Source organism: Oryzias melastigma, linkage group LG20, assembly GCF_002922805.2.
Source record: "Oryzias melastigma strain HK-1 linkage group LG20, ASM292280v2, whole genome shotgun sequence".
Taxonomy (NCBI): Eukaryota; Metazoa; Chordata; class Actinopteri; order Beloniformes; family Adrianichthyidae; genus Oryzias; species Oryzias melastigma.
The window spans coordinates 18,375,025-18,399,130 of NC_050531.1; the positions used below are offsets into that span (position 1 = coordinate 18,375,025).

The window sequence follows — 24,106 nt, forward strand, 5'->3', positions numbered from 1 at the left end:
AGTGTGGGTGTTGCAATCTGTCCGTTGTAGCTCGTCGCTCCTTAGGAGAGGGTTGGGGAAGTAGTGCGTGTGCATGAGGGAAGCAGTGCGCGCTGCGAGGAGAGAAAGGAAAAAAAAAAAAAAGGCAGCATGTTAGTGTGCTGACGGTTGTTGTCAATTGGCAAAGCAATGAAAGTAGTAATAAAAAGTTCCTCTCAGAACTGAGACTGATTCTTTGGCTTCACACGCTTCAGAGGTTCTGAAGCTCCGAACACGGAGGAAAACCCCGGAGGAAGAGCAGCTCTTCGGCCCGGAGAAAATCTCCCTTGGGTCTCCTGACCACGGTCAGCAAAAAAGTAAGAAAGGTTCAACACCGGGGCGAATAAAAGTCCAGCTGAAAAGAGGACAGAACTTTCGGTTTGGATCTTGAATCGGGAAAAGCTCTGGTCGGACGCTTCCTGTTGTCGTAAAACCTTTGGGTTTGTGACGACAGAAGCGCCGCCCTCACGAGTCCATTCTATTTTCCAATGGACCTACGACCAACCAGTCCAGTTCGGACCACTCAGTGGAAACGAGGCATAATTGTCTCATTTCCTACAGTTGGGCTGCATGCAATTATTGTAAGAACAGCACCACATCCCCGCATCTTATGTACTTCAGACTTGCTTGTTGTTTTTAACCAGCTCAGTGGTCTAGTGGAAGAGGGTCTGCCCTAAGACTTGAAGGTTGTGAGTTCAAATCCCAGCTGAGTCATATCAAAGACTATAAAAATGGGACCCAATGCCTCCCCAATACCTGCTTGACACTCAGCAATAGTGTGCTTGTTTGCAGTTCACTGCTCCCCCAGGGGATGGGTCAAATGCGGAGAACAAATTTCATACACCTAGGTGTGTGACAACTGTCGGGATTTTAACTTTAAGTGTCCGCTATGACCCGTTGCTCACAGCGTGCCAGTAGAGCGGATCCACGGGCTTGCTATTTTGCGTGGGTCACCTGCATGCCCCCTACAGGTTTGCCTATTTTTAGTCCACAGAAACATTATATCCAACCATAAGGATAGCTGTGACTGAGGCTTTGAGGGATAATACGTTTTTGACTAAATCTGCTTTTGCTCTGTCAATATTTCTTATCCTAGATTTAATAACACTCTGCTCAAATTGGCTTTTAGAGCATCAGTCTGAGCCACTAGTGCAGCTTTTTTGTTATCAAATCTGAAACCTATTTAGTGATGTCAACAATCTTATTGACATTGATCAACAAGTGCAAATCAATATGTTTTATGCTGGACACTGCCCCGTTGACCTTCTCTATATGTGTCACAGATGTTCCGAGTCTTTTTTGCTTGGTTGTTGGGTGATTGGTTTAAAAAACATCAGGAGCAGATGTTGTGGAAAGTTGTTTTCACTTCCAGCACCTTTGGAATGTGTCTCTGAGATAATAGGACTGCAGTTTAAAAGCACCTTTAGTTAACTTTTCAGAGTCCTCTCAGAAACCAAATGGGAGGACAGGTCAGAAATGGCTTGTTAGCACGCCACTGCTATTTTCAACACAGAGATGGAGCCTTGCTGAGAAGAACCTGGCCCCCTGCCAGAGGTCATGCTGTGGCTTCTGTTGTTTTTATTTAGCCGCTGGGAGAGAAGATCTGATGATAGCTAAACTTTGATCAATGCCAATACATTTTTGCTGCTTAAGAGAAATCTCTTCATAGATGTTATAGATTTTTTTATTTGGGTGTGTTTTCAAGGCTGTTCCTCCCTCTGCAAGTGTGTCTTGAACCTTGCCACACACACACACGAGAGGAATGTTGGCAGCCTTTGAGAACAGATGTGGTTGGCTGTTTTTTGTGATAAGTACAGATCTATATAAAACCAGCAACTTCCCTTTGAGAAAATGATGCAGCTAAAATGTTGCTGTGATGCACGAAAAATGTAATAATTTTTGTTGCCTTGCGAATCTGCAATGAGAGAAAGAAGCACTTTTAGAATCCTCTATTACTTTCAAGGATACACAACTATATTCAGTGAGTCAACTATATTTGTTGACAGTGGGCACTTCCTATTGAACACTAACTAGAAGTACACTTTGGTAGCTACTTAATTTTCCAAAAATGTCTTGCGTTGCCCCCTTAGGTCGCACTCTTTCAAAAACAATCTTCCTGTTTTCATCTCTAAACTGCAGTCGATAAGTCGTGTTTACATTTATCTGATTGGTTGAGTTGGAGAATCAGAAGGGTCTGGGTGAATGAAATAGATCTTGACTTAAGATTTGACCTTTTCTAAATTTAAATAGACACAACTTCCACTCAATAACACATCAGTGAGTCACAAATTCAATATGTTTGCAATCACAAGCTATCTGTAGTTTTTTACGTTTAATCAGGATGTTAGAAAAGTATTTTCTATTTAGAGTTTAGTGGAATTTTAAGGTTGGATAGGTCAAAAAAACAAAATAATACACAAGCTGGCATGCAACCTAGTCTGCCCAATTGTCTGTGGACTTAAAGTGTTTTTGAAGTTTAAATTAGTTTACTTATGTTTAAAAATATATAGCATAATGCTTTGGCTTTGCTGGTGTTTAGTGGTTAATTTAAGCACAGCGCTTGGTGTGATATGCAGTAAATCTACGAGACCTCCCAAAATGAATACCCACTGACACACAGAATTAGGGGTTTTAGGTAGAATAAATGCGTCACAGTTGAAAAAACCTCCCTTACCCCTACATTAAATCTGAAGGTGTCAACTTGTATAAATCTGTAGGGTTAAACATTTAAGTATGCCTATAAAGGTACTATATTTTTTTAAAAACGGATGTATCAGTACCCAAACGGAAATCAGGCCCAATCACGAGGTTGATGACTGGATCAAAATTGGGATGTTGTCTCCCAATCAGTGATCAGGCATTTAATTTATTCTTATTATGATCAGGGATTTATATTTCAAGCTAGTAAGACTAGTGAGATAACAGCTTTGGACTTCCGGGTTTAGGGATTCTTATATAAAAAAAAGCGTTTTAAACTGACGACAAGTGTCTCTATTGGGTTGTCATCATTTATATTTTTGAATTTTTCATGGGGATCTGAATCACATCTGATCAAAAATGTTCAATAGTTCAGAAGATGCTAAAGCTTCAGTCACCAAACTTCATCCACGTGTCTAATTATCACCTATTTTTTAGATAATAGTTGGCTATTTTTACTAGTTGATGGTTGCACTGTTGCACATATTTGTTAAAGCTCCTTCACAGAAGCGCTCTGTTTTAAGGGTAACCAAAACCCAAATCAACTTTTTTTGGCTTTTGACCTCTATAAATGGGGCTTTAAAAGTCCTGTCTGTTGGTCATTGTCAAATTTCTGACCATTTAAAATAAACTTGTTTAATTATTGAAAATATAGTCAAAAACAGTCTGTGTGCTGCCCCCTACAAGTTGAATCGAGGTATTGCATTTGAATTCCGTGATTGGTCAAGCCATTTACCTCCTACACCATTTCAGAATTTCCACGTCATGATCTGCAACTCCAGTAATGATAACAGTCCTGTTCACAAGCTCCACCCCTCTGACTGGACTGTCAAATTTTTGCTCTGGGTGGAGTCAGCCTCCAACTTCCCTGTTTGGTTACCCTTAAGGGTTAAATAATAAAAGAAAGTTAACGAGCGAAAAAAAAACAGGAATCTGTTTAATAAATGTGTTCATTTTTTAAATGTGTTACAAAAGTATTGGATACTGACTTGATACTGGCAGATACTGGAAATCAAATGACTGTGAATCGGATTGGGCCCAATAAAAAAACCTGATTGGAACATTCCTTTTTTATTTTTATTTTTTATTTGATTTTTTTTTTATTCACATTGCTCCTCACTATTTTCCCAACAATCTATATGTCATGAACCCTTATCAGCGTACCTTCTTAGCCGTCGTCTCCTGAATAACCACCTTGCAGCATGGTTCCACCATACCAAAGTAGCAGTAAAACGTTTTGTACAGACCTTAATACAGACGTTCAAAATCGGTCAGCAAAATCTAAAGTTTGAATAAGTGAACTATCCCAACAAGGATTGCAAAGCTAAGCACTCCCATTGTTCTTTCTCTCGTTGCTTTGGCCCTCTCTCATAATTCCTAGCCAATGACTGAAGAGATTTGCAGTCACATGGTCTTGTTTATAAGTTTTAGTTTTGAGCACAAATGTCTGGTTCACTGCAGTCTGAATACAGACCAAACACAAGGTTTAGGACTCAATCTGGACCAAATTAAGCGGACTCTGTCCGGACCAATGAATTTTCCAGGCTGAATACACCCGTAGGCACACCTCCATCCAAACTATGCAAAAAAAAAAAAAAACACTACTTTTACTCTGAAATGTACATTACTTCTTTTACTTAAATACTGTCTTAAGAAACTATTCTTTTGTTTGATTGTTTTACAGATGATTGTACTTGAGTACTTTAAGGGTATCTGGCTTCTTAGCTTCTATTAGTCAATTCCTCGTTTTGTTATAGACAAACAAATAGAAACTGTTGTCTGACTTCTGACTCTTTTCATACTGAGGGATAGCAGACTGGGGCAGATGGGATTGAACTTTTCTTGGCGTTTCTTTCTCTTTCTTACGTACTTGGTCTCAGTCGTCTGTTATTTGCTTCTAAAGGTATTTTCACTTCTTTCCGTTTCTCTGAGCTTTTCCTTTTTGGGAATTGTACAAAAATTGGAACACTTGAGCAATGTGGAAACTATGTTAACTTTTTTGTTTTGTTTCTGCTTTTTATGTCTTTATTCCCTACAATTTTTTTATGTGAAAAAGAAATAAATGAATGTCTGGATGTATCAGTACCCTAAAAGGAAAAGGAAGGGATTAAAGGCTTTATCAAGGCTCATTAGGGTTATTTGTTACACAGGCTCTTTTAGCAAAGAAGGGGGCAGTAAGTGGGGACACTTGAAGTATCAAACCCCCTGAGGGTGGACGGATTATTTCCTTTGTCTAATCCGCAAGGGGATCCTCCGGATGGCGAGCTGAAGTGGTGGGGGGGGCGGGACAGACACAGACGGACAGTGTTTGGTATTCTCCTTCAGTTCTGCTGTGCGTGGACATCTCAGAGCTCTGACATGCTCCCCGGTCTGCGCTACTGAAGGCTGTATGGAGTCTGAAAGACCTCCGGTCTGGCTCTGCTCATGGAGGAGGGAGTGAAGAGGAAAAACCATGGCAAACGGGAGGATGGGAGTAGAATGAAAGGAAATTAATTAAAACCTTTAGGCGGAAAAGACCTGTAGGATTACGTTCGCGGAGCCACACAGAGCTCTTTATTGTCTCCTCTTTGTTTATATACTCGTAAATATTCTGCTTACAGTGAAACACGTTGTGGAAATGGAGTAGCGTGGATCAGGAGAGGCTAAAAGGCAACCTTTAGAGGCGAGGAAAGCCAGGGATTTCTTATTCTTTGGATCTGGGTCTCTTTCTTTGAGCCCTGTCCCGCCCTTTCCTGTTTTTCTTTCTTTTCCAGTCCTTTTTTTCCACAGACTGAGGAAAGCAGGCATTCAGAGTGGGGAAAAACACTAGACTTCCTACTGCTATTGCTGCTACTGCTACTGCTGCTGCTGCTGCTGCTGCTACTACTGCTGCTCCTGTACAGATTTTAAGTGTTACTGTTTTTCAGCTGCTGGTCTTTTCGGATAGCCCAAATACTTGCCAGCGTGGCTCAAATGAGATGAACCCTTTAATTGAATGTGTTTATTCTGATGCCTCATTTCCTTGGTGTTAAATCCTGTACGTATACCTGTGAAATAGACTGAGAGCTCCAGCCGTTGTGGTTTACAAGCCCTGTGTTTGCATCATGGGTGGTGAGGATCACATTTCCCCAAAGCATTGAGGGTTAGCACCATTGAGAGGCTCAGGAATGCCTGAGAAGCTCAGCCCGTTTTAGTCACGCACCACAGTGTCTGCCAGGCTTCACTTTCTGCCAAATGATAGTGCTCTGCAGGCTTCATAAAACACCCACCTCTCATTTGTCACAGCTCAGCTGTTGGTGGAGGGAAAAAGTTGAGAGACCAGGACAACTAGATTCACCTACCAGCTCTGGTCACTCACACTGTTGAGGGAACCCTCTGTTTTTTCCAATTTGATGCATTTTAGGTGTTCAATTAATATGCAGACGATTGTACAAAAGACAGGACTTCATCAAAAAGTCTAAATAGTCACTTTGGATTGAAAGGGGAAAAATGTGTAAAATAAATCAAACTTTATAGATTGAGCAAAATATTCTTGGCTGGCTTTTTTGTCTTTCTCAAATGGTATGTGTGGTTTTAGAATGTTCTGAGTGGTTCTTGGAATGCAGAACTCTCATAGGCGTGCATAGTTTAAAGACACTCCAGTGAAAATTGTGTTGATAGTGTTTTTAACATGTTTTTATGACATTTTTCTGATAATGGAGGACAAAAATAAAGAAAATTAGTGATGCACAATAATGAGTTTTTACAACCGATACCCGATATTTTCCAACCTCTTGCAGCCAATAATGATTTATTAACAAAAAATGTTTTAAATACTTGAGAAAAAATATTTGCAAGTACAAAGTAAGAGGGTATGGCTGTTATGTATTGTGAATTGTGAATCAGGAGCAGAAGAAAATATGATTAAAATGGCATTTCTGAGTGTTTCTTTTCATTCAAATCATTGTTAATCAAGAGCAGACAAAAAGAGAATTCTCCACTTCAGTCTGATGCATTCACTTGTGGATGACTAGATCCATGTACATCTGTCTTCCTTATCTGACCTGGTATATGGCTCAAAACTGTATGCACTCCAATATTGCTCGCCATTTTTGTTGCACTGGTAATGTTAAAAATCTATTTTTAACACACATTTTTCAGATGTTCTTGCACGGTATGTTTTCCATGCAGGAAGAAATTTCAGCTTTTGCCTTAGATATCAAAAACCACTCTAAACAAAATATTTACGACTATGGAGCCTTCGTAAAAATTTCCATTATTTCAACATTTATCTATCACTAACACTTGATAGCTTTACTTTGAAAATAAGAGGTTTCACTGACACTACTTAGGAAGTTTATTTACTTCTGGTCACAGTAGAGTGTGCAATTTAATTAAGTCTATGTACATAAAATCCAGCATTATTCTGCATTTTAGAAATATGTTTTCACTTCCTGAATTATAATTTTACTACACTACTTTAGATTTATGAAGGTTGCGAACTCGGGTGTCGGAAATCATTACAGCTCCAACAAATTTTTCTGCAACAGTGTCTTTCTCTTTCACAAATACCTAAAGACCTGTTAGAACTGTTAGAAAGGAAACAGCTGAATAGAGACAAAATTTGTCTTAGGCCGAATCTGCGGTGGTAAAACACAAAGTCATTACTTCCTTTTAAATGCAAACTTTTGTGCTTCAGAGGACACCCACGGAAAGAAATTTGTTTCTCTCCCACGCTACAGAATGACGTAGAACACTGTCATGGCAGAGAGCTTTGCATCCTTCTGCTGCAAGGGTTACTCCTTAAAAAAACTATTTTGGACAACCCTACCCTCCAAATGCCCCTACAATTAGAGGGGTAGGGAGAAGTGGTATGGTTACAAAGTCCTTCAAAATGGTTAAAATTGTTGGTAAACCCCAAGAAAAGTCATTCTTTTGAAATATTAAATTACTTTATTTATATTATTTCCCTTTTTTAATACTGTACAGTATTGTAGAGTGTCTGGTGATATGGTTTCTGCTCTACTATGGGAGATTGTTTTTTATGTTAGATTTAGACTTTTGTGACTATCTAATCTTTAAGCTCAAACCGTGCAGTACTTTTCTTCTGGTCCTTCCCTCATTTCGCTACTTTTTTTTTCTTTTAAACTTCTTCACAGCCTTCATTTGCCTTCTGTTTGACTCTTAAGAACTGCAAACTCAAGCTGGAGATGGAGCTTTAGTCAGAAGGAAAAGAAAATATGCTGCTGCTGTGGTTTTCGTTTTGTCAGGAATTTGATCTAAGATTCTTCAGTTTGAAGCTCGGTTCCAGTGGAAAGTATTTCTGAGTTAATGCAGACTTTATGAAAAACAAACAGTCCAAATATTTTAAAGCGTATTCATGAAGTTAATTTTACTCATTAGGTGAGAGTGACAAGTTACAACTGCTTTTATACATATTATCATAGGCGTTAAAACTGGTTCCTCACTTATCTACAGCAGTGGAGATGCAGGCCATCTGATCCAACCAAGGGGGCCCACAGACAGGCCGTCTGTGTCTATATAAATCACCAGACACAGTCACAGAGGCATTTAGGAATGCAGCAGTCAAAGCATCCTTTAGTAGCAGTGTAAAAGAATGCTGTCTTAACTAAGCCCCTATAAAAAGTCTACCAAAGTTAACCATATTAGCTTCTGTAGAAAGCTTCTTAGTGGTTTCTTAGAGTTTGAGATTTAGGGTAAAAATGTGATACTGTGTGCTTACTTTCCAAAATCCAATGAGATTTGACACAAGTAGTATTTCCAGTCCATCACTTACTACAAGAGCCCTTTGATACAGAATGCTCATTCATTCTCTTAACCCTTTATGCATTGTTCACAATATGGAGCACTTCGTAGGGGATGGGGGAGGACAGCTATTGATGCATTTTGGACTCTACTTCTGTAGTCTGAATTATTTCCCCCTACGTTTTCTCTCACATGTTGCACAAGTAACTACTGGCAGCACAAAAACGTGCAAAAAAAAGTATACACATTTGTGGATTTCCCAAAAGAACGTATTGCAACGTAACTCACTGTTGTTGTGATGAAAGTATGTGCACGCCTGCCAACTCTTCTCCCTCTCCACCCACACAAGCGTGCATTTACAGTAGTTAGTGTAAAATAGAATGCAGAAACTGTAGTAGTTTTAGAAACCTAAAAGTTTCAAGCACAAATAGACTTCTTGAGACCCTCTAATAATGACAACATACCCACACTGGTCACTGAAACAAGCACAAACTCACAATCAGACTTTGCTGTTTGTTGTTCAACAAGATCATTAAACAAAAAACAAACTACAAAAACATAATTGGACAAATATCACAGTTTTCTGACACTTGAACACATATTTCACTTCAGAATGAACTGATAGTTCATATTTGGACTGATTCAGGACACCCTGAGGCAGATGCATCAAAGCAGCTACAAAAAGTTCCAGTTTTGTCTCGTCTGTTCAAAGGACATTCTCCCAGAAGTTTTGCTGCTTGTCAAATTCCAGGCTAGCTTTATCATGGTTTATTTTCAACAGTCTTACACAAAATCTTCCACGGACTGCCCCTTGCATAGTCCGTAGGACCTACCCTCGCGCAAGTGTTTGCTATGACCTGTAGCTTGAAAAAAAACAATTGGACGTGATCAGTTTTTCTTCTGCTCACAAAGCAGTCTATGATCTTGCTAATTTGTCTGCACGCCCTATTCAGGTTTGCCCTTTTTTTGCCCAAAGACGGTCAGTTTCTAGCCGTAAAGAGTAGTTGTTACTAAAGCATTAACAGCGTGATCTGACATGAATGTATCTTGACCTAGAAGTCTTTTTAGAGGTTATTCTGGGCTCTTTGGTACCCTTCTTCATATTCCTCTCCTTCAATGTCATTTATTTACCTTCTGTAGCCACTTCCATGTTAGCTTCTGTCCTATAGACCTCAGTGATACCCGTGACACTGATAACAAATTTGCCTTGAGTGAAGATGGGGGCCTCAAAGTCTGCATCTATTAGTAAGTCATGAGCTTGTATTCAGGGTAGCGGAGTGCGTCTATGTAGTCTGACCAGAGAGCCTGTTGTCAGACAAGGAATCGATAAACATGACGGCAGAGAACTTGACTCCAGAGATTAAATTTTATTTAGGGGAAAAGAGGTGGAGCAAATTGATCACGTGTGTTTGGATGGATTCATAAAGCCTTATGAAAATGGACTGATTTAAATGAGCTTATTGTAACATCCCCCCGCCTCTGGATAATTGATTGTCTTTCATTAAAACCGTTGCATTCATAGATTCTATCTGTCATTTTTTACACTCCTCACAGCTTTTGTTCTCTAAGGGGTCAGACCACAAAGCTTTGATTTTAGATGAAAACATATTGATGTATTGTTTTAGTAAATACTCTAAATTAAAATCCTTCTCTTTGTCTGTTTTCAGATGGACCTGAAGCTAATCTTGATAACTACTTTGTTGGGAATCTTCTGTTACTGTTTTGCTCAGAAAGGTAAGATTCATTGCCTCCCTTAAAACAAGTAGTTTAGATTTTTCAATTACATTTAGTTAAATTGTGACTTTTTTCTGTCAGATTATATAGTAAACTAAGTTTGATGCCTTTTGTTGGTGTTATTCAGATCAATGTTAGCTTCTTCAGACAAAGATGGGTTCTATTCAGATTTAGCTAAACTTCACTAGAGGACAAAAGAATAGTTCTGAGTCTGTCTTTAGTTTACATCAAGCTGCAGTGATTCAAATGAGCTGAACTTCCCGAAAGGGAAGGAGGAGCCAAGCGACTGACTTTTCTCCTGTTTGTTCCACATGCAGAGGGCAACGAGTGCATCAACGCCAATGCCAAACACTGTGGAGATTGTATCCAGGCTGGAGCCAAATGTGGCTGGTGTAGAGACCCGGTATGTTAACAAAAGTTCACAAACCAGAACACTGCAAAGTTTGCTAACCATTGCTCCATATTAATGTATTTGCTTTAGGCAAAAAGTTTGATCTCCTGCAGGTTTGCTCATTAATATTTTAATTCAGGAGGCAAAAAACAGTTTGTCGACATGTTAGGTTTACAATTGTGTTGTCATTAAAAACTATTTAAATTGGTCGAAGTTGTGGTCAAAGATATTGTTGTTGTCTTGTGGAAAGCAGAAAAAAATTACTTTTATTTACAAACATACAATTTGAAGTTGTAAGCTTGAGTAAAAGTTTAGTTACGTTCAGTTGCATCAATTAAGAGTATTCTGCGTTAAGACCTCATACTAAATCACTTTACTGTGTTAACCCCCAAAAGAAGGAGATGCAGCTAAAATATCAACATCTTATTTGAATTCAAATGATTGTTAATGTCTTAAGTGCAAATACATTATTTTAATGTTTAGAACCTTCTTGATAAAAAATGTTACAAGAGTTAGCAGTTAGCGCAAATTAGGGCTAATCAACTACAAAAAAAAATCATTGGACCTTAAACTTTATATTTTTTATCAGTTGAAATGGAAATTCATGAACTATACATATAAAAATGTCAATTTCTGTGAACGCACAATACGCTGAGCATCAGCAGTACCATACATGACGCAAACCTCCATAGACTGAGTACCATCACTATCACCTTTTTAACTGAACATCACCTTACGTAAACAATCATTGACTAATCGAATAAATAATCACTGACCATTTGAAAATATAATCTTGGCTAATCAAAAAAATAATCGTTGACTAATCGAAAAAATATTAAATATCCGTTGTCTAATCGAAGGAATAATTGGTGACTAATCAAAGAAATAATCAGTGATTAATCAAAGAAATAATCAACGACTAATTAAAAAAATAATCTTTGGCTAATCAAAGAAATAATCTTTGGCTAATTGAAATAAATAAATAAAAGTAAAAATAAATAAAATAATTGACTAATCAAAAAAGATAATTGTTTACTAATTGACCACTAAAATAATTGTTAGTGACAGCTATAGCACAAACACCGTTATTGTGGCGAGCTCACAAAAGTGATGTTCCTTTGTTGTACACACATTTTTATGGAATGTTGTGAAAATGTAATATTTAAATCTATCTCTTAAGCTGAATGAAATACTATGACTTACAATATGAAGACATTAGGATTTTAGGCGGGGTTAACGAAATTCCACCGTGTCAAGGAAATCCAAAAATTTACTTTTGCCTATTCTTCTAAAAATGACAGACTTTTTCGTTGCCTCCAGGCGATCAAAAAAAAAAGATTACTACGGAAATAAAGCCAAAGGAAAGACGCCATTTTGGAAGAAAGTGTTTTACGCATGAAACTGTCACATACTTATCTAACCGAGATAGCAGGAGCAGAGGGGAAGGCTTTAATTCATACTGTTTCAAGTAAACAATTGTTTTAAAAGTAAAAAAAAACAAGCTTTAGTTCATCAAATAATAAAATATATATATATTTTTCTGAATTGGAGTTTGGATGTCTTGCTTGTGTTGTTTTTCACTGCTCAATTTTTTCCTGAACACTCCCGTTCATTTGTTGTTCTACTTTTAGAGCTTTTTGAAACAAGGCGAGGCCTTGTCAACCCGCTGTGATGAGTTTCAGTCTCTGTTGAAGAGGGGCTGCCCTCTGGACATGATTGAAGACCCACATGGAGACCACAGAGTCCTCAAGAACAAAACAGTTACCAACCGCAAAAAAGTTACAGATTCATCCAGACGAAAGCAGGTGAAGCCGGAGGACATCACTCAGATTCAGCCCCAGAAGCTGGTCCTCACCCTTCGATCTGGTGCGATCCCATCTGACCCACTCTTTCAACAATCTTCTGTGGTTTGTGCTGGTTGATATAATTTTGATATCTTTCTTGCAGGGGAGCCTCAGTCATTTAAACTGAAGTTCAAGCGAGCCGAGGATTACCCCATCGACCTTTATTACCTGATGGATCTGTCCTTTTCCATGGCGGACGATCTGGAAAACGTGAAGAACTTGGGAACCAGTCTCATGTTGGAGATGTCAAAGATCACATCGGACTTCAAGATAGGTGAGGATCTAAAAGGAGCGCATTTCGAAGCGTTGCATTCCCTCGTTTATCACAGGAGCTATGATCTGAGAACAACCTGCAAAGTAAGATTCTAGATGTTTCAAGGCTGTAAAACTCATCACTACACACCTTACACACTTTTCTCAGACAGACATGAACATTTTCACTTTTTTTTCTCTCTTGTTGGAACTCTCAAAGTTCAAACCTTTGGTGAACAGTAACAGAAATATAGAATAAAAACAACCACCTGCTTGTGATTATAGATTTATGTAGATTTGACAAATTGAACACAGTGCACTGGTAAGAAAAACACACAATGGTCGTCAGTGGTGTCTTTCCAGTCTTGTAAGAAAAGACATTTATTAATTCCATATTAATAACTTCAATTCTGAATCCTTTTTTGCAGGTTTTGGGTCCTTTGTGGAGAAAACCGTCATGCCTTACATCAGCACCACGCCGGCCAAACTGCGGAACCCGTGCACAGGCGACCAGAACTGCACCAGCCCGTTCAGCTACAAGAACGTGCTGAAGCTGACCGAAGACGGCAAGTTGTTCAACACCCTGGTGGGCCAGCAGCACATTTCAGGAAACCTGGACTCTCCAGAAGGAGGCTTCGATGCCATCATGCAGGTGGCTGTGTGTGGGGTAAGCGTGCCGTTGCACCTCCAGAAAAAATTCAGGAATTTTTGCAAACTAAATGTTCTCTAAAATAACATTTCAGGAGCAGATTGGATGGAGAAACGTGACTCGCCTGCTGGTCTTCTCCACCGACGCCGGCTTTCACTTTGCTGGAGATGGTAAACTGGGGGGCATTGTTCTGCCCAATGATGGAAAATGCCACTTGGAGAACGACGTTTACACCATGAGCCACTACTATGTAAGAGACGGAATGCTGTTGTAATGATGATGTTGAAGCTCATTTAAAAAAGCGACTTCTTTCCTCCGTCTGAAGGACTACCCTTCCATTGCACACCTGGTCCAGAAGCTAAGTGACAACAACATCCAGACTATTTTTGCAGTTACTGAGGAGTTCCAGCCCGTTTACCAGGTTGGATTCAATTCAAGTTCAAAGATAAGACTAAACTAAAAGGTAAAACTAAACTCTTTTTCTTGTTTTCAGGAGCTGAAAAATCTGATCCCCAAGTCTGCAGTCGGTACTTTATCAGCAAACTCCAGCAATGTCATCAACTTGATTATAGATGCTTACAATGTAAGTACTTTTGTCAATTCGATTTTCCAAACTTGGATTCTGGGGATGTAGAACGCATGAGAATCTACAGCATCCAGCTGAGACGTTCTCAAGCTTGGGCTCTCTCCAGCTAAATCTTTGTTTATCAATTGTTGTCAAAGCAAAGCTACCAGATGGCATTCCAGAGCTGGATAAAGCAACTCTGACGCTGTTATCTCTCTCGCTTTTTGGCAGTCTCTGTCATCTGAGGTTATCCTGGAGAACAGCAAGCTTCCAGAGGGCGTGACCATAGCGTACACGTCGCACTGCAAGAACGGAGTGGTCAGCGAGGGGGAAAACGGACGCAAATGCTCCAACATCTCGATAGGAGACGAGGTGAGAAGCAGAACGTGGCTCTGTCATCGTAAACCAACTCCAAACTGAGTTCAAACTGAGGAAAAAAAGGAACATTTAATGGAACTCCACAGATAAAGGTGACACAAAGGTCTCTTTTTCTGAAGTTGAATCACTGCCCCAAAAGGAAGGATCCTCCTCCAGTAGGGACCTCATCTGGACGTCCGATCCGATTCAGAGTCATTTGTTTTTCAGTACATTTTATACTTAAAAAAAAAAATGCAAGTTAACCCTTTCACACCTAAGCGTCAATATGTCCACCTGGACTTTTCTGCCAATTTTGACAGTTAAAGGGTCAGAGAATGTCCTACCAATGTGTGCTTATTCCCCTTCATTCAGAAGACATTGAATTTTCAATATTTATCATCATTTTACAATTTATTCCATTTCATAATTGTGTCATAAAAATGTAAAATGTAAAAAAAAAAACTCAATCAAAAAGTGTTTTTTGTTGAGAAAAACTGTAAATGAACATGAAAAAAAGGTTTTGATTGTTTAAAGTTTAAATTTGTCCAGAATAAAACTATTTAAAAAAATCTGTATCTGCAGCTTTCACAAACTGTTAGAATTTTTCGAATAGAGGAAACCGTTCAGGAATTACGGTAATTAAAAGAGCGCTTGTGCAAATGTGTTGCGGGCGACACACTCTGTGTTAAAGGGTTAAGATTGCCCCCTATTTTTATTTTATTCACCTCATTAGTTCATTTAAAATTTAAACATAGCACTTCTGTGAAGTAGCTGAAACAATCAAGGAAAACTATTGAAGCTGTCAACTAGAAAAATTATTTGGCTAAAAACTAGTAAACATAAGTGAGTTAAAGAAAGTTTTTAAACTCACACTGATCATTTGTGATTCATATCTCCATTAAAAATGAAATAACTATGACTTTCTATCAGAATTACAGCATGAATATGATGATGAGTATTCATATCATTGTAATTATTTATTCATTTTGGTTGTTTTGAAAAGATTATTGATTTAAAAAAAAAAAAATTAACCATTTTTTCCAGAACTTGGACTTTGTAGACGGTCCCTTAGCAGCTCTCTCACTGCAGTCGGAGAGTCGTCCTCATTAAAAAGCCAGATCTTATTCTGTTAAAATGCCTGTGTAAGTCATTATTTCAGCTAAGACAAAAACCAAAAGAGACTTTCTGTCATTTTTAAATACTTATTAAGGGTTAATTAGATCGTAAGTCACCAACTGTTGCTGTATTCCGCTGTTCTTTCTTTTTACATTTCAATTCATCAGGAAAAGATCATAAATGACTGATCAAAATAATAATAATAATAAAGTAATATAATCTCTGATTGGGACAACACATCTGATACCGATCGAGTCTGAAACAATGTGACCGGGAGTAATTTCTGCTCTGGTAATCGGATCGGGACATCCCTATCCTCCTCATATCCTCTCTACAACATGAACAGAACTTGGTGAACATTAGTCCTGAAGAGAAAAGGTTTTTTTTTTAAATATGAAATAGTTTAGGATAATGTCAGTGCAGCAAATGCAGTCAGAAGTGTAAAGTCATCAATGATTTAAAAAAAAAATGTTTATTTTCCGGTGCATTTCAGCCATAAATATAACCAACAAAAACTAAATCTGAGCTAACGAAGTGACTCCTACCATATATTAAAACTACGTGGAATACTTTAAATCTTTGAATTTGTTCAAAAATAGAAAATCTGCTTTATAATCCAGTGGATTAAAGCTTAACGTAGCACTAATTCTGGTTGTGATAACTGACAATACATTTATATTCTGTGATAAATAAAGCTCAAAATGAAGTCCAAATTTGTCAGTTTGATGTTGATAAACTACAAGGGATTGATGGAGAATTACGGCTACTGTGGTTAAGATCTTCATTGAATGATTTATAATGTGCTTCGACTGTTTCTCAATGAGTTGAATAAAGTTTAAGTTCATTTACTTTTTTTTAACTTTACAACTTACTTAACTTTCCCTTTACAGTTGCTATAAACATTTTTGAAACATTTTATTTTAACCAAAGAGCAACTTGTTGCTCTGGAGCTGCAGGTTGCAGACCTCTGGTTTAGCATCATTGTTTCACAGCTACACTGACATCTTTAGATCCGTCTTGTATTCAGGAGGTGGCAACACAACCAAAATCCAGTCATGCACCTTCACCCCCTGTCTGCTCTGAGTCGGGTTTACTTTGTCCTTTCCAGGTCTCTTTTAATATCAGCATCACATCCAAAGGCTGCCCCAAAAAAGGCAAGCCTGAAACCATCAAGATCAAACCTCTGGGGTTTACTGAGGAGGTGGAGATTACCCTCAACTTCATTTGTGAGTGCGACTGCCACAAGGACGGAGAGAAGGACAGCCCCGTGTGCCACTTTGGGAACGGAACATACGAGTGTGGAGCCTGCAAGTAAGCCTGACGCATGACCGGACTCCTTTATTCCAGTCTTCTGGACCTCCTCTGACACACGGGCTCCTCTTCCCCATCAGGTGTAACGAAGGCCGCGTGGGCAAATGGTGCGAATGCAGCAGCAACGACGTGGCCACGGAGGACATGGACCGCACCTGCCGGAAGGACAACAGCACCGACATCTGCAGCAACGTGGGCGAGTGCGTGTGCGGCACCTGCGAGTGCAAGAAGAGGGACAATCCCAATGAGAGGTACAGCGGCCTGTACTGCGAGTGCGACAACTTCAACTGCGACCGCTCCGGGAACCTGCTGTGCGGAGGTGAGCGACGCTCGATTCCGAGCTTCAGACGGAGACGGAGCGACGCCGCTAATGCTGTCCCCGTCTGCGGTTGTCAGGGCACGGAACCTGCGATTGCAGGGTGTGCAAATGTGACCCCATGTGGAGCGGGAGCGCCTGCGAGTGTTCTCTAGACAACCGGACGTGTATGGCCAGCAACAAGCAGCTCTGCAACGGCAGAGGAAACTGTGAGTGCGGCGTGTGTAAATGCACTGACCCCAAATTCCAGGGTCCCACGTGCGAGTCCTGCCCCACCTGTCCCGGAGTCTGCACTGAGCACAAGTAACCTCTGATTTACACGTTCATTCTATTAGAACGCTCTGCAGCTGGAGCGAGTGACGACTAAGAATGTTCATGTTTTCTCCAGGGACTGCGTGGAATGTCGGGCCTTCGGCACCGGCGAGTTGAAGGACAAATGTCAGGAAATGTGCAGCGAGTTTACCATGGTCAAAGTGAAGGACCGAGACAAGCTGCCCCAGCCCAACGGCGGCTCCTACCCCATCGTGCACTGCAAGGAGCGGGACGCCAACGACTGCTGGTTTTACTACACCTACGCCGTCAACAACAACACAGAGAAAGAGGTTCATGTGGTGGATACTCCAGGTAAGAAGGAACACTTCTTCCACAGGAAGTTGATTATAGAGGTCGGGCTGTAAAAATAGGTTTTTGGTTTCAGAGTGCCCCACCGGTCCTGACATCATCCCCATCGTGGCCGGCGTGGTGGCCGGTATCGTCCTGATCGGTTTGGCCCTGCTGCTCATTTGGAAGCTGCTGATGATCATCCACGACAGGAGGGAGTTCGCCAAATTTGAAAAGGAGAAAATGAACGCCAAGTGGGACACGGTGAGTGGCTGGAAGCTGCGAGAAAATTTAGCCGAGGTTTGGCAGGAGTTGGGTTGAGGGAGTCAAATGTGGAAACCAGCCGCAGTCCGGCCTTTTAGCTTGGCTGTGAAGGAATGAGCTTGTGGAGCGAAAGAGCTGTTCTTCACAGCAGACGAGGATTTGATATCATGAAAACCTTTTTTGTTTTAACCTTTCATAGTTTGCAGTCCTGCAGGCACACAGACAGTTTGAAGCTTTTGAACTGCTCTAAAAACAGAAAAAAAAAAGATCGGAAGCTGCTGTCTGGATCCTTTTTTTCTTCTATGTTCTCCCTAAAACCTTCATACGGGGAGTGGCCATGACTTCCCACTCCTTTTTTTTCTGTCTCCTTGTGGCCAACATCAACATGATCTAAAGTTTGAGCTCATCAAAGCAACATATTGTAATAATATCTTGCCATCTAGTGGTAGAAAGTTGTCACAGCCTCTTGGAATATAGATTTAATGAAGCTATTCAAAATATCTATTATACAGAGCTCTGAACATTTAAAAAGAAAATTTTTAAATATTCTCTCAAATGCTATTTTGTGGCCACAATTTAGCATGTCATTAGCATTTTGTGCTAAGATATAAAATACTGATTTGTGACAAAATGGTAATATGTGATCACAAAATACAAATTTCTGCACACAAAAGCTTATTAAATGCTAGTTTGTGACCACATAAATAGTCATTTCTTTACACTAAACAGTATGTATTTGCACACACATTGCTAATTTGTGTACTAAAAATGCTAACTTTCACCCATAAAATGCTAACTTTTGATCACAAAATAGTAATTTGTGTCAAGAAATATTAATTTTTGCACATAAAATGCGAATAAAATTCTAATTTGTGCACAGAACATATTAATTTGTGTACACTAAGCAGTACTTTGTTCACAGAAAAAGCTAGCTTATGTGTCTTAAATGCTAATTTATATTCATAAAATAGTAATCTATGCACACTGAATACTAATTTGTGCTCATAATATGCTAACTTCTGTGCACAAAAGGTTAATAAAATGCTAATTTATGGCCACAAAATACTAATTTGTGCACATAAAATACTCATTTGTGCACACAAATTGCTAATTTGTGTCTATAAAATGGTAACTTCTGCACATAAAATGCTAATAAAATTCTAACCTTTGATTACAAAATAGTAATTTGTGTGCAAGAAATACTAATTTCTGCACATAAAATATAAATGAAATGCCAATTTGTGCTGACTAAACAGCAACATGTGCACAAAAATGTTAGTTTATGTCTATAAAATCCTAACTTGTAATCACAAAATAGTTATTTGTGCATGCTTACTAGGGATTTGTGCATAAACAATGCAAATGTTTGCACACAAAATGCTGATTTATATGCACAAAATGTAAATAAAATGCTAATTTTGTGCCCACACAATAGCAATATATGCACACAAAATACTAACTAGAGGGAACAATATACTACCTTTTTATGTCATGTACAAGCCTTCATACTTATACTATAAGCAGGGCAGACTCATTTCCGAATGAATAGCAGAGGTCATTGGAAAGTTCCGGGAAACTCACATCATGATCTTCTCACTGATTTATCTACAAACTCTTCTGATCTCTAACAGAAGGAATATATCGTCAAGGTTTTAGAATATTTGCTCAACCCAAGAAATCAGGTGGAATTTCTATAAAAATGTATCTATATCTTATTTTTCACCTTTTCTTCTGTTTGTCTGTCTTCCTTTTGTTTTTTCACTGGACTTAATTCTTCGTTTATTCCTCCACACTTATTTTCTCTGTGCTGATTTTCTTTGTTGAATTTTCTGTCTTTACTGTCAACTTGTTTGTAGCAAGAAAACCCCATTTACAAGAGCCCAATCAATCAGTTCCAGAACCCAAACTACGGACGTAAAGCGCCTGTTCTTTAAGTTTGTATTCCTATTCTGTTCATGCATGTACCCTTTGTGTGTTCTGATGTCAGCTAACTCCTTTAGCATTTGTCTCTACAACAATAAAGGCAGTAAATGGAGAGCCATAATACAAATTAATGTTATTTAAAAAACAAAAAAAAAGCTGCATGAGTGTGCTGTGAGAGCAAAAAATTCACAGGTCTGCAGACTTTCAGTAATTAAAGAGAGAAAAACATGATAACTTTACCTACCAAGTCTTTAAAAAGCTGCAAGCATCCTACAAACATCCTTTAGAACAATTCTGCAAACATGATTAGAATAAAAATAATTCAACTGGAATGTTTAGCAACACTAATATTAATCTGATAGCTTTCACAAGAAAACCTTTGCATTCATTTATCATCTAAAAAAATCTACTTAAAGAAAACTCTTGAAAGGGTATACAATTTAAATTGATTTTGTAAAAATGGTTATAAATTTAGGAAATAAAATCAATTTTTCTCACAGTTTGGTGTAAAATATTAGGTACTGATAAAATTGAGAGGTAGAAGAAGATGGAAAACTTGTTCTGGCCTTAAATGGAAAGGAAGGAAGATGGATGAATGAAGCCAAATGGATACCTAGAAAATATGGAATTCCATCTCCAAATTTTGTTATTAAACTTACACACATGGATCAAATGAAAGTCTCATACGCCGAGGAAAAATACTCAAGATATGCCAAGAAACAAAAGCAGTCAGAGGCGTATGTGACTCACTTAAAGTCCTTGAAGACCCACACTGGCCCTCTTTAATCTATTACAAATGTGTTACCAGTGGTCTTTGTAATATGATTGTCCTTTTTAGCCAAAGTCCAAAAACTTGTGGTGTTTTCTAGCATATAGTCTAAGCCTAACATTGCTATTGCAACAAAATTGGAACTAACGAATAGTATTTTTTATGTCCGGGACTGATTTATAACAATTTGATTAATGAAATACTTAGAAATGCAATTCAAGGCTCAACTCATAGGATTCCTCATACACGCCCTCAATCTTCAAAAAAAGGTCAAAAGAACCAACACATTCTCACTCCCAACTGGGCATATATGAGCGTATGGTTCGGGCCCCCTCCACGTCACTTTTTGATGTTATAGGTATCCCCAACCCGTCGTTTTTTTGGTGTACTGGCTGTTTCTCATTAAATTAGGGGTTCCCAACCTCCGGGCCACGAACTGGTGCCGGTCTGAGGTCCGCTTGGTAGACAGGGAAAAAATCAGGGGTCCCTAACCCTCAGGACGCAAACCGGTAAAGGTACCCTAACCTGGTTCTGCATCCCGAGGGTTGGGGACCCTTGATGTAATGAGAACCGCCATCAGGTCAAAAAACGAATGGAGGACGGCCTAAACGTCAGTGACATGGAAAAAGCCCAAACCCTATGTCCATATATGAGGAGTTGGGAGTGAGAACATGTTAAAACAGTCTTCAAAAGAGAATTAACAAGCATTACAGTGGGATTTTGTTTTTGTGTTGTCACTCAGAAGCATGGCCGTCTGCAGTGTGTGATCTGAATGAAGGGCACCTGCATCTCTTGGACTCATTGGTGTCATTTTGGTGAAAATTGGAGACGAACCACACCAGCGAGTCTGAATGAACCCAAACTCCTCTCGACTCATTCCACCTTTCCGTCTTCTCTTTTTAGGGGGAAAATCCCATCTACAAAAGCGCCGTGACGACTGTGGTCAATCCCAAATACGAGGGCAAATGATGGCCCGGAGGCTTTAAGTGAACTCTGAGTGCCGTGGCATTCGACGGAGCACATGGAAGAAATACTTTTTTTCTTTTTGTTTTTTTGTCCCTTTGCTTTATCAGCATCATATATCATCCGGCCACTGCATCAGATACTTTAACACATGCTCTGTACACGTTTGATGTCTTTATGATGTACAGTATTCAGTTTGTATATATACTTTGAAGGTGCATTTTTGCAGAAGTTTTTTTTTTTTTTTTTTTTTTGAACAGTGATTTTAGGTGAAGGATTTAGCTTTTTAGCTGTTTTTATCGACACCTCGTGGACTGTATGGATGAACACCACCTGTGTGAGACTTCTTTTTTTTATTAATGCTGATTTATACTTCATAGTGATTTGTAATTGCCCAGGTTTCATTGTCACTAGGCTATCGGTTGGGAATCGTCCTGATCGCTGTTGATGATTGTCATCACGATATGGCGAGGATGTCATAACAATGTAATTACACCATTGCAATATCACAATGGCATCATGGTTATATATAGAGTATATCATCACAATGTTGTGAAGACCATGGTAATATCGTGATGTCATCACAATTTTGTGATGACATCTTCGTTACAACATTATCTTATTACAATATTGCCATGATGTCATCACACATTACAATATTGTGATGACATCATGGCAATATTGTGAGTATATCATCGTAATATTGTGAAGTCATCACAATACATTACAAAAAAATATTACATTGTCACTGCTAATTTACTTTATAATGCAACTATAACTTCAGTTATATTAAATTTTAAGGTATGAAGCAGGTGGCAAATCATTTCAAATAATGTGTTTTTAAGCATAGGTATTTGGTGTGTTGAGACAAAATCCCTCCAAAAAGATCTTGTGGAACACCTACCTAGTCTTGTCTGCACCATTACTTAACCAGAAACTTATTAAAATAGATGTAGCAAGATGATAGCATCTTTGGAAAATACCAAACCGTTGAAACGCTTGAGACAATCGCATCATCAGGCTTAAAATGTTTAAAGGTCACAAAGAAGTTTGTCGCAGACTGTCAAAAGCAAAATTGGCCAAGATTGGTTGCAATTGCAGTAGAGATCCAATACAGTTGATGCGATGGCGGATCACTATGAAGTATAAATCAGACATGAAGCTGCAACTCCTGTCAGATCTGTCTACACCAGGGATAGGCAGCTGGTGGCCTGCCTCCTCATTCAACATGGCTCTCGTACATTTTCAGATGATGTTTCCTCTACTGTAGAACTCATTCCAAACTGTAATTACATGGTTCGCCTGTAGATGCCGCTCACAAACAATCTGCGGCCGGTGGCCTTCAGCGAAGAAAGCATCATTAAAGTTACCTATCCCTGGTCTACATGTATACAAAGCAGCTCTAGTCAGACTGTCGCTAAGTGAAGTAAGTATGTGCTGTAAGCTAGAATTATTTTCACATTAAGACTCAATCATGACAAAGCAAAATGAAGCAGTATTTCTTCTCTTATGTTTGATTTGATGTACAGTTCTATAAATGAATGGAGTGTAAACCACTGGTTTAAATTATAAAGTTGTTGCCTTTTGGAACAATCAAAGGATCTGTAAAGTTCTGACACTAAAGGCAACGAGAATTGTCTCTGCAGTTTAGTTCAGCTCTCAGGTGCTTTGTCTTTTTGTGTTTTATTTTAAACAGCAAATATATTTTTTATCTACTTTTTTTGTTAAGCTCCACATTATTTTTCAATTTTTAGATTTAAATACAAGAAATTTGAGTATATGTTGCTGTGTCACATAAATCTATATTGCCCTAGCATGACATAAAAAAACCAAATTATTCTCTTAAATTAAAAGTCTGTGGCCACTAATTTGTTTTTATGCACATAAATTAGCAACTTGTGGCCACAAATTAGCATTTTGTGTGCACAATATGTTATCACATTTACACAAAATAATAATTTATGCACATGTAATGCTAACTTGTGTGCACAAAACTAATTTGTCCACACAAAAATAACCATTTCTGGCATACATATTGCTAACCTGTTTGCACAAATGGCTATCTTATGTGTGCAAAATGCTAAATTGTGCGCTCAAAATGGTAACTTTTGTTCCTAAAAGGCAACCTTGTGCGCACAAAATGCTAAGTTATAGCCACAAAATGCTAACATGGTTGCACAAAATATTAATTTCCGTCCACAAATTTTTCATTTGAGGGATCAATTTTTTTTATGGTCACATCCAGGGCTCCATATAAATTAGCTCCACTTTCACAAAAGGTACCTCAAGCCTTGACTGTTTGTTTCAAAGTGCCTTTTCCTTCAATCACATCTCCAGATGCTGTTCCTGAGATATTTATTAAACACAAAATAAAACATCTGGGCCTCTCTTGTGTTTGACTTTCCACAAAACAGCTGAACAACATTCCTCACTGATTTAATGCATCTTTCATTCTGTTGCTTGGATTTTAGGTACAAGTAGATTTTTCTGAATAGTCTGAAATAAAAAGCAATTCCATTGGTCTCACCCATCTTTACTAGAAACAGATCTAGGGAGGTGACTCGGGTAGATCTGTAAATCACAATACTAGCACTATAGAAGAACACTGAGCCA

At 38.7% G+C, this 24,106-nt stretch overlaps 1 protein-coding gene across 2 annotated transcripts in view; it reads left to right on the forward strand.

The window, feature by feature from the left end:
- itgb1a (integrin, beta 1a) overlaps nt 1-23,870 on the forward strand; it is a 31,960-nt gene extending 8,090 nt beyond the window's left edge. Inside the window, exons 2-17 of one of the 2 annotated variants that reach the window (XM_024280323.2) lie at nt 10,107-10,173; nt 10,491-10,576; nt 12,196-12,430; nt 12,512-12,682; nt 13,089-13,327; nt 13,404-13,559; nt 13,635-13,730; nt 13,803-13,892; nt 14,106-14,246; nt 16,456-16,658; nt 16,739-16,977; nt 17,055-17,277; nt 17,363-17,598; nt 17,672-17,838; nt 19,695-19,772; nt 21,434-23,870. In XM_024280323.2, coding sequence (XP_024136091.1) covers nt 10,107-10,173; nt 10,491-10,576; nt 12,196-12,430; nt 12,512-12,682; nt 13,089-13,327; nt 13,404-13,559; nt 13,635-13,730; nt 13,803-13,892; nt 14,106-14,246; nt 16,456-16,658; nt 16,739-16,977; nt 17,055-17,277; nt 17,363-17,598; nt 17,672-17,838; nt 19,695-19,772 — 2,427 coding nt within the window. In that variant the 3' untranslated portion in view covers nt 21,434-23,870. The remainder of the gene's footprint in view (nt 1-10,106; nt 10,174-10,490; nt 10,577-12,195; nt 12,431-12,511; nt 12,683-13,088; nt 13,328-13,403; nt 13,560-13,634; nt 13,731-13,802; nt 13,893-14,105; nt 14,247-16,455; nt 16,659-16,738; nt 16,978-17,054; nt 17,278-17,362; nt 17,599-17,671; nt 17,839-19,694; nt 19,773-21,433) is intronic. The other variant, XM_024280324.2, reaches the window with a different exon arrangement.
- Nucleotides 23,871-24,106: the final 236 nt, after the last annotated feature.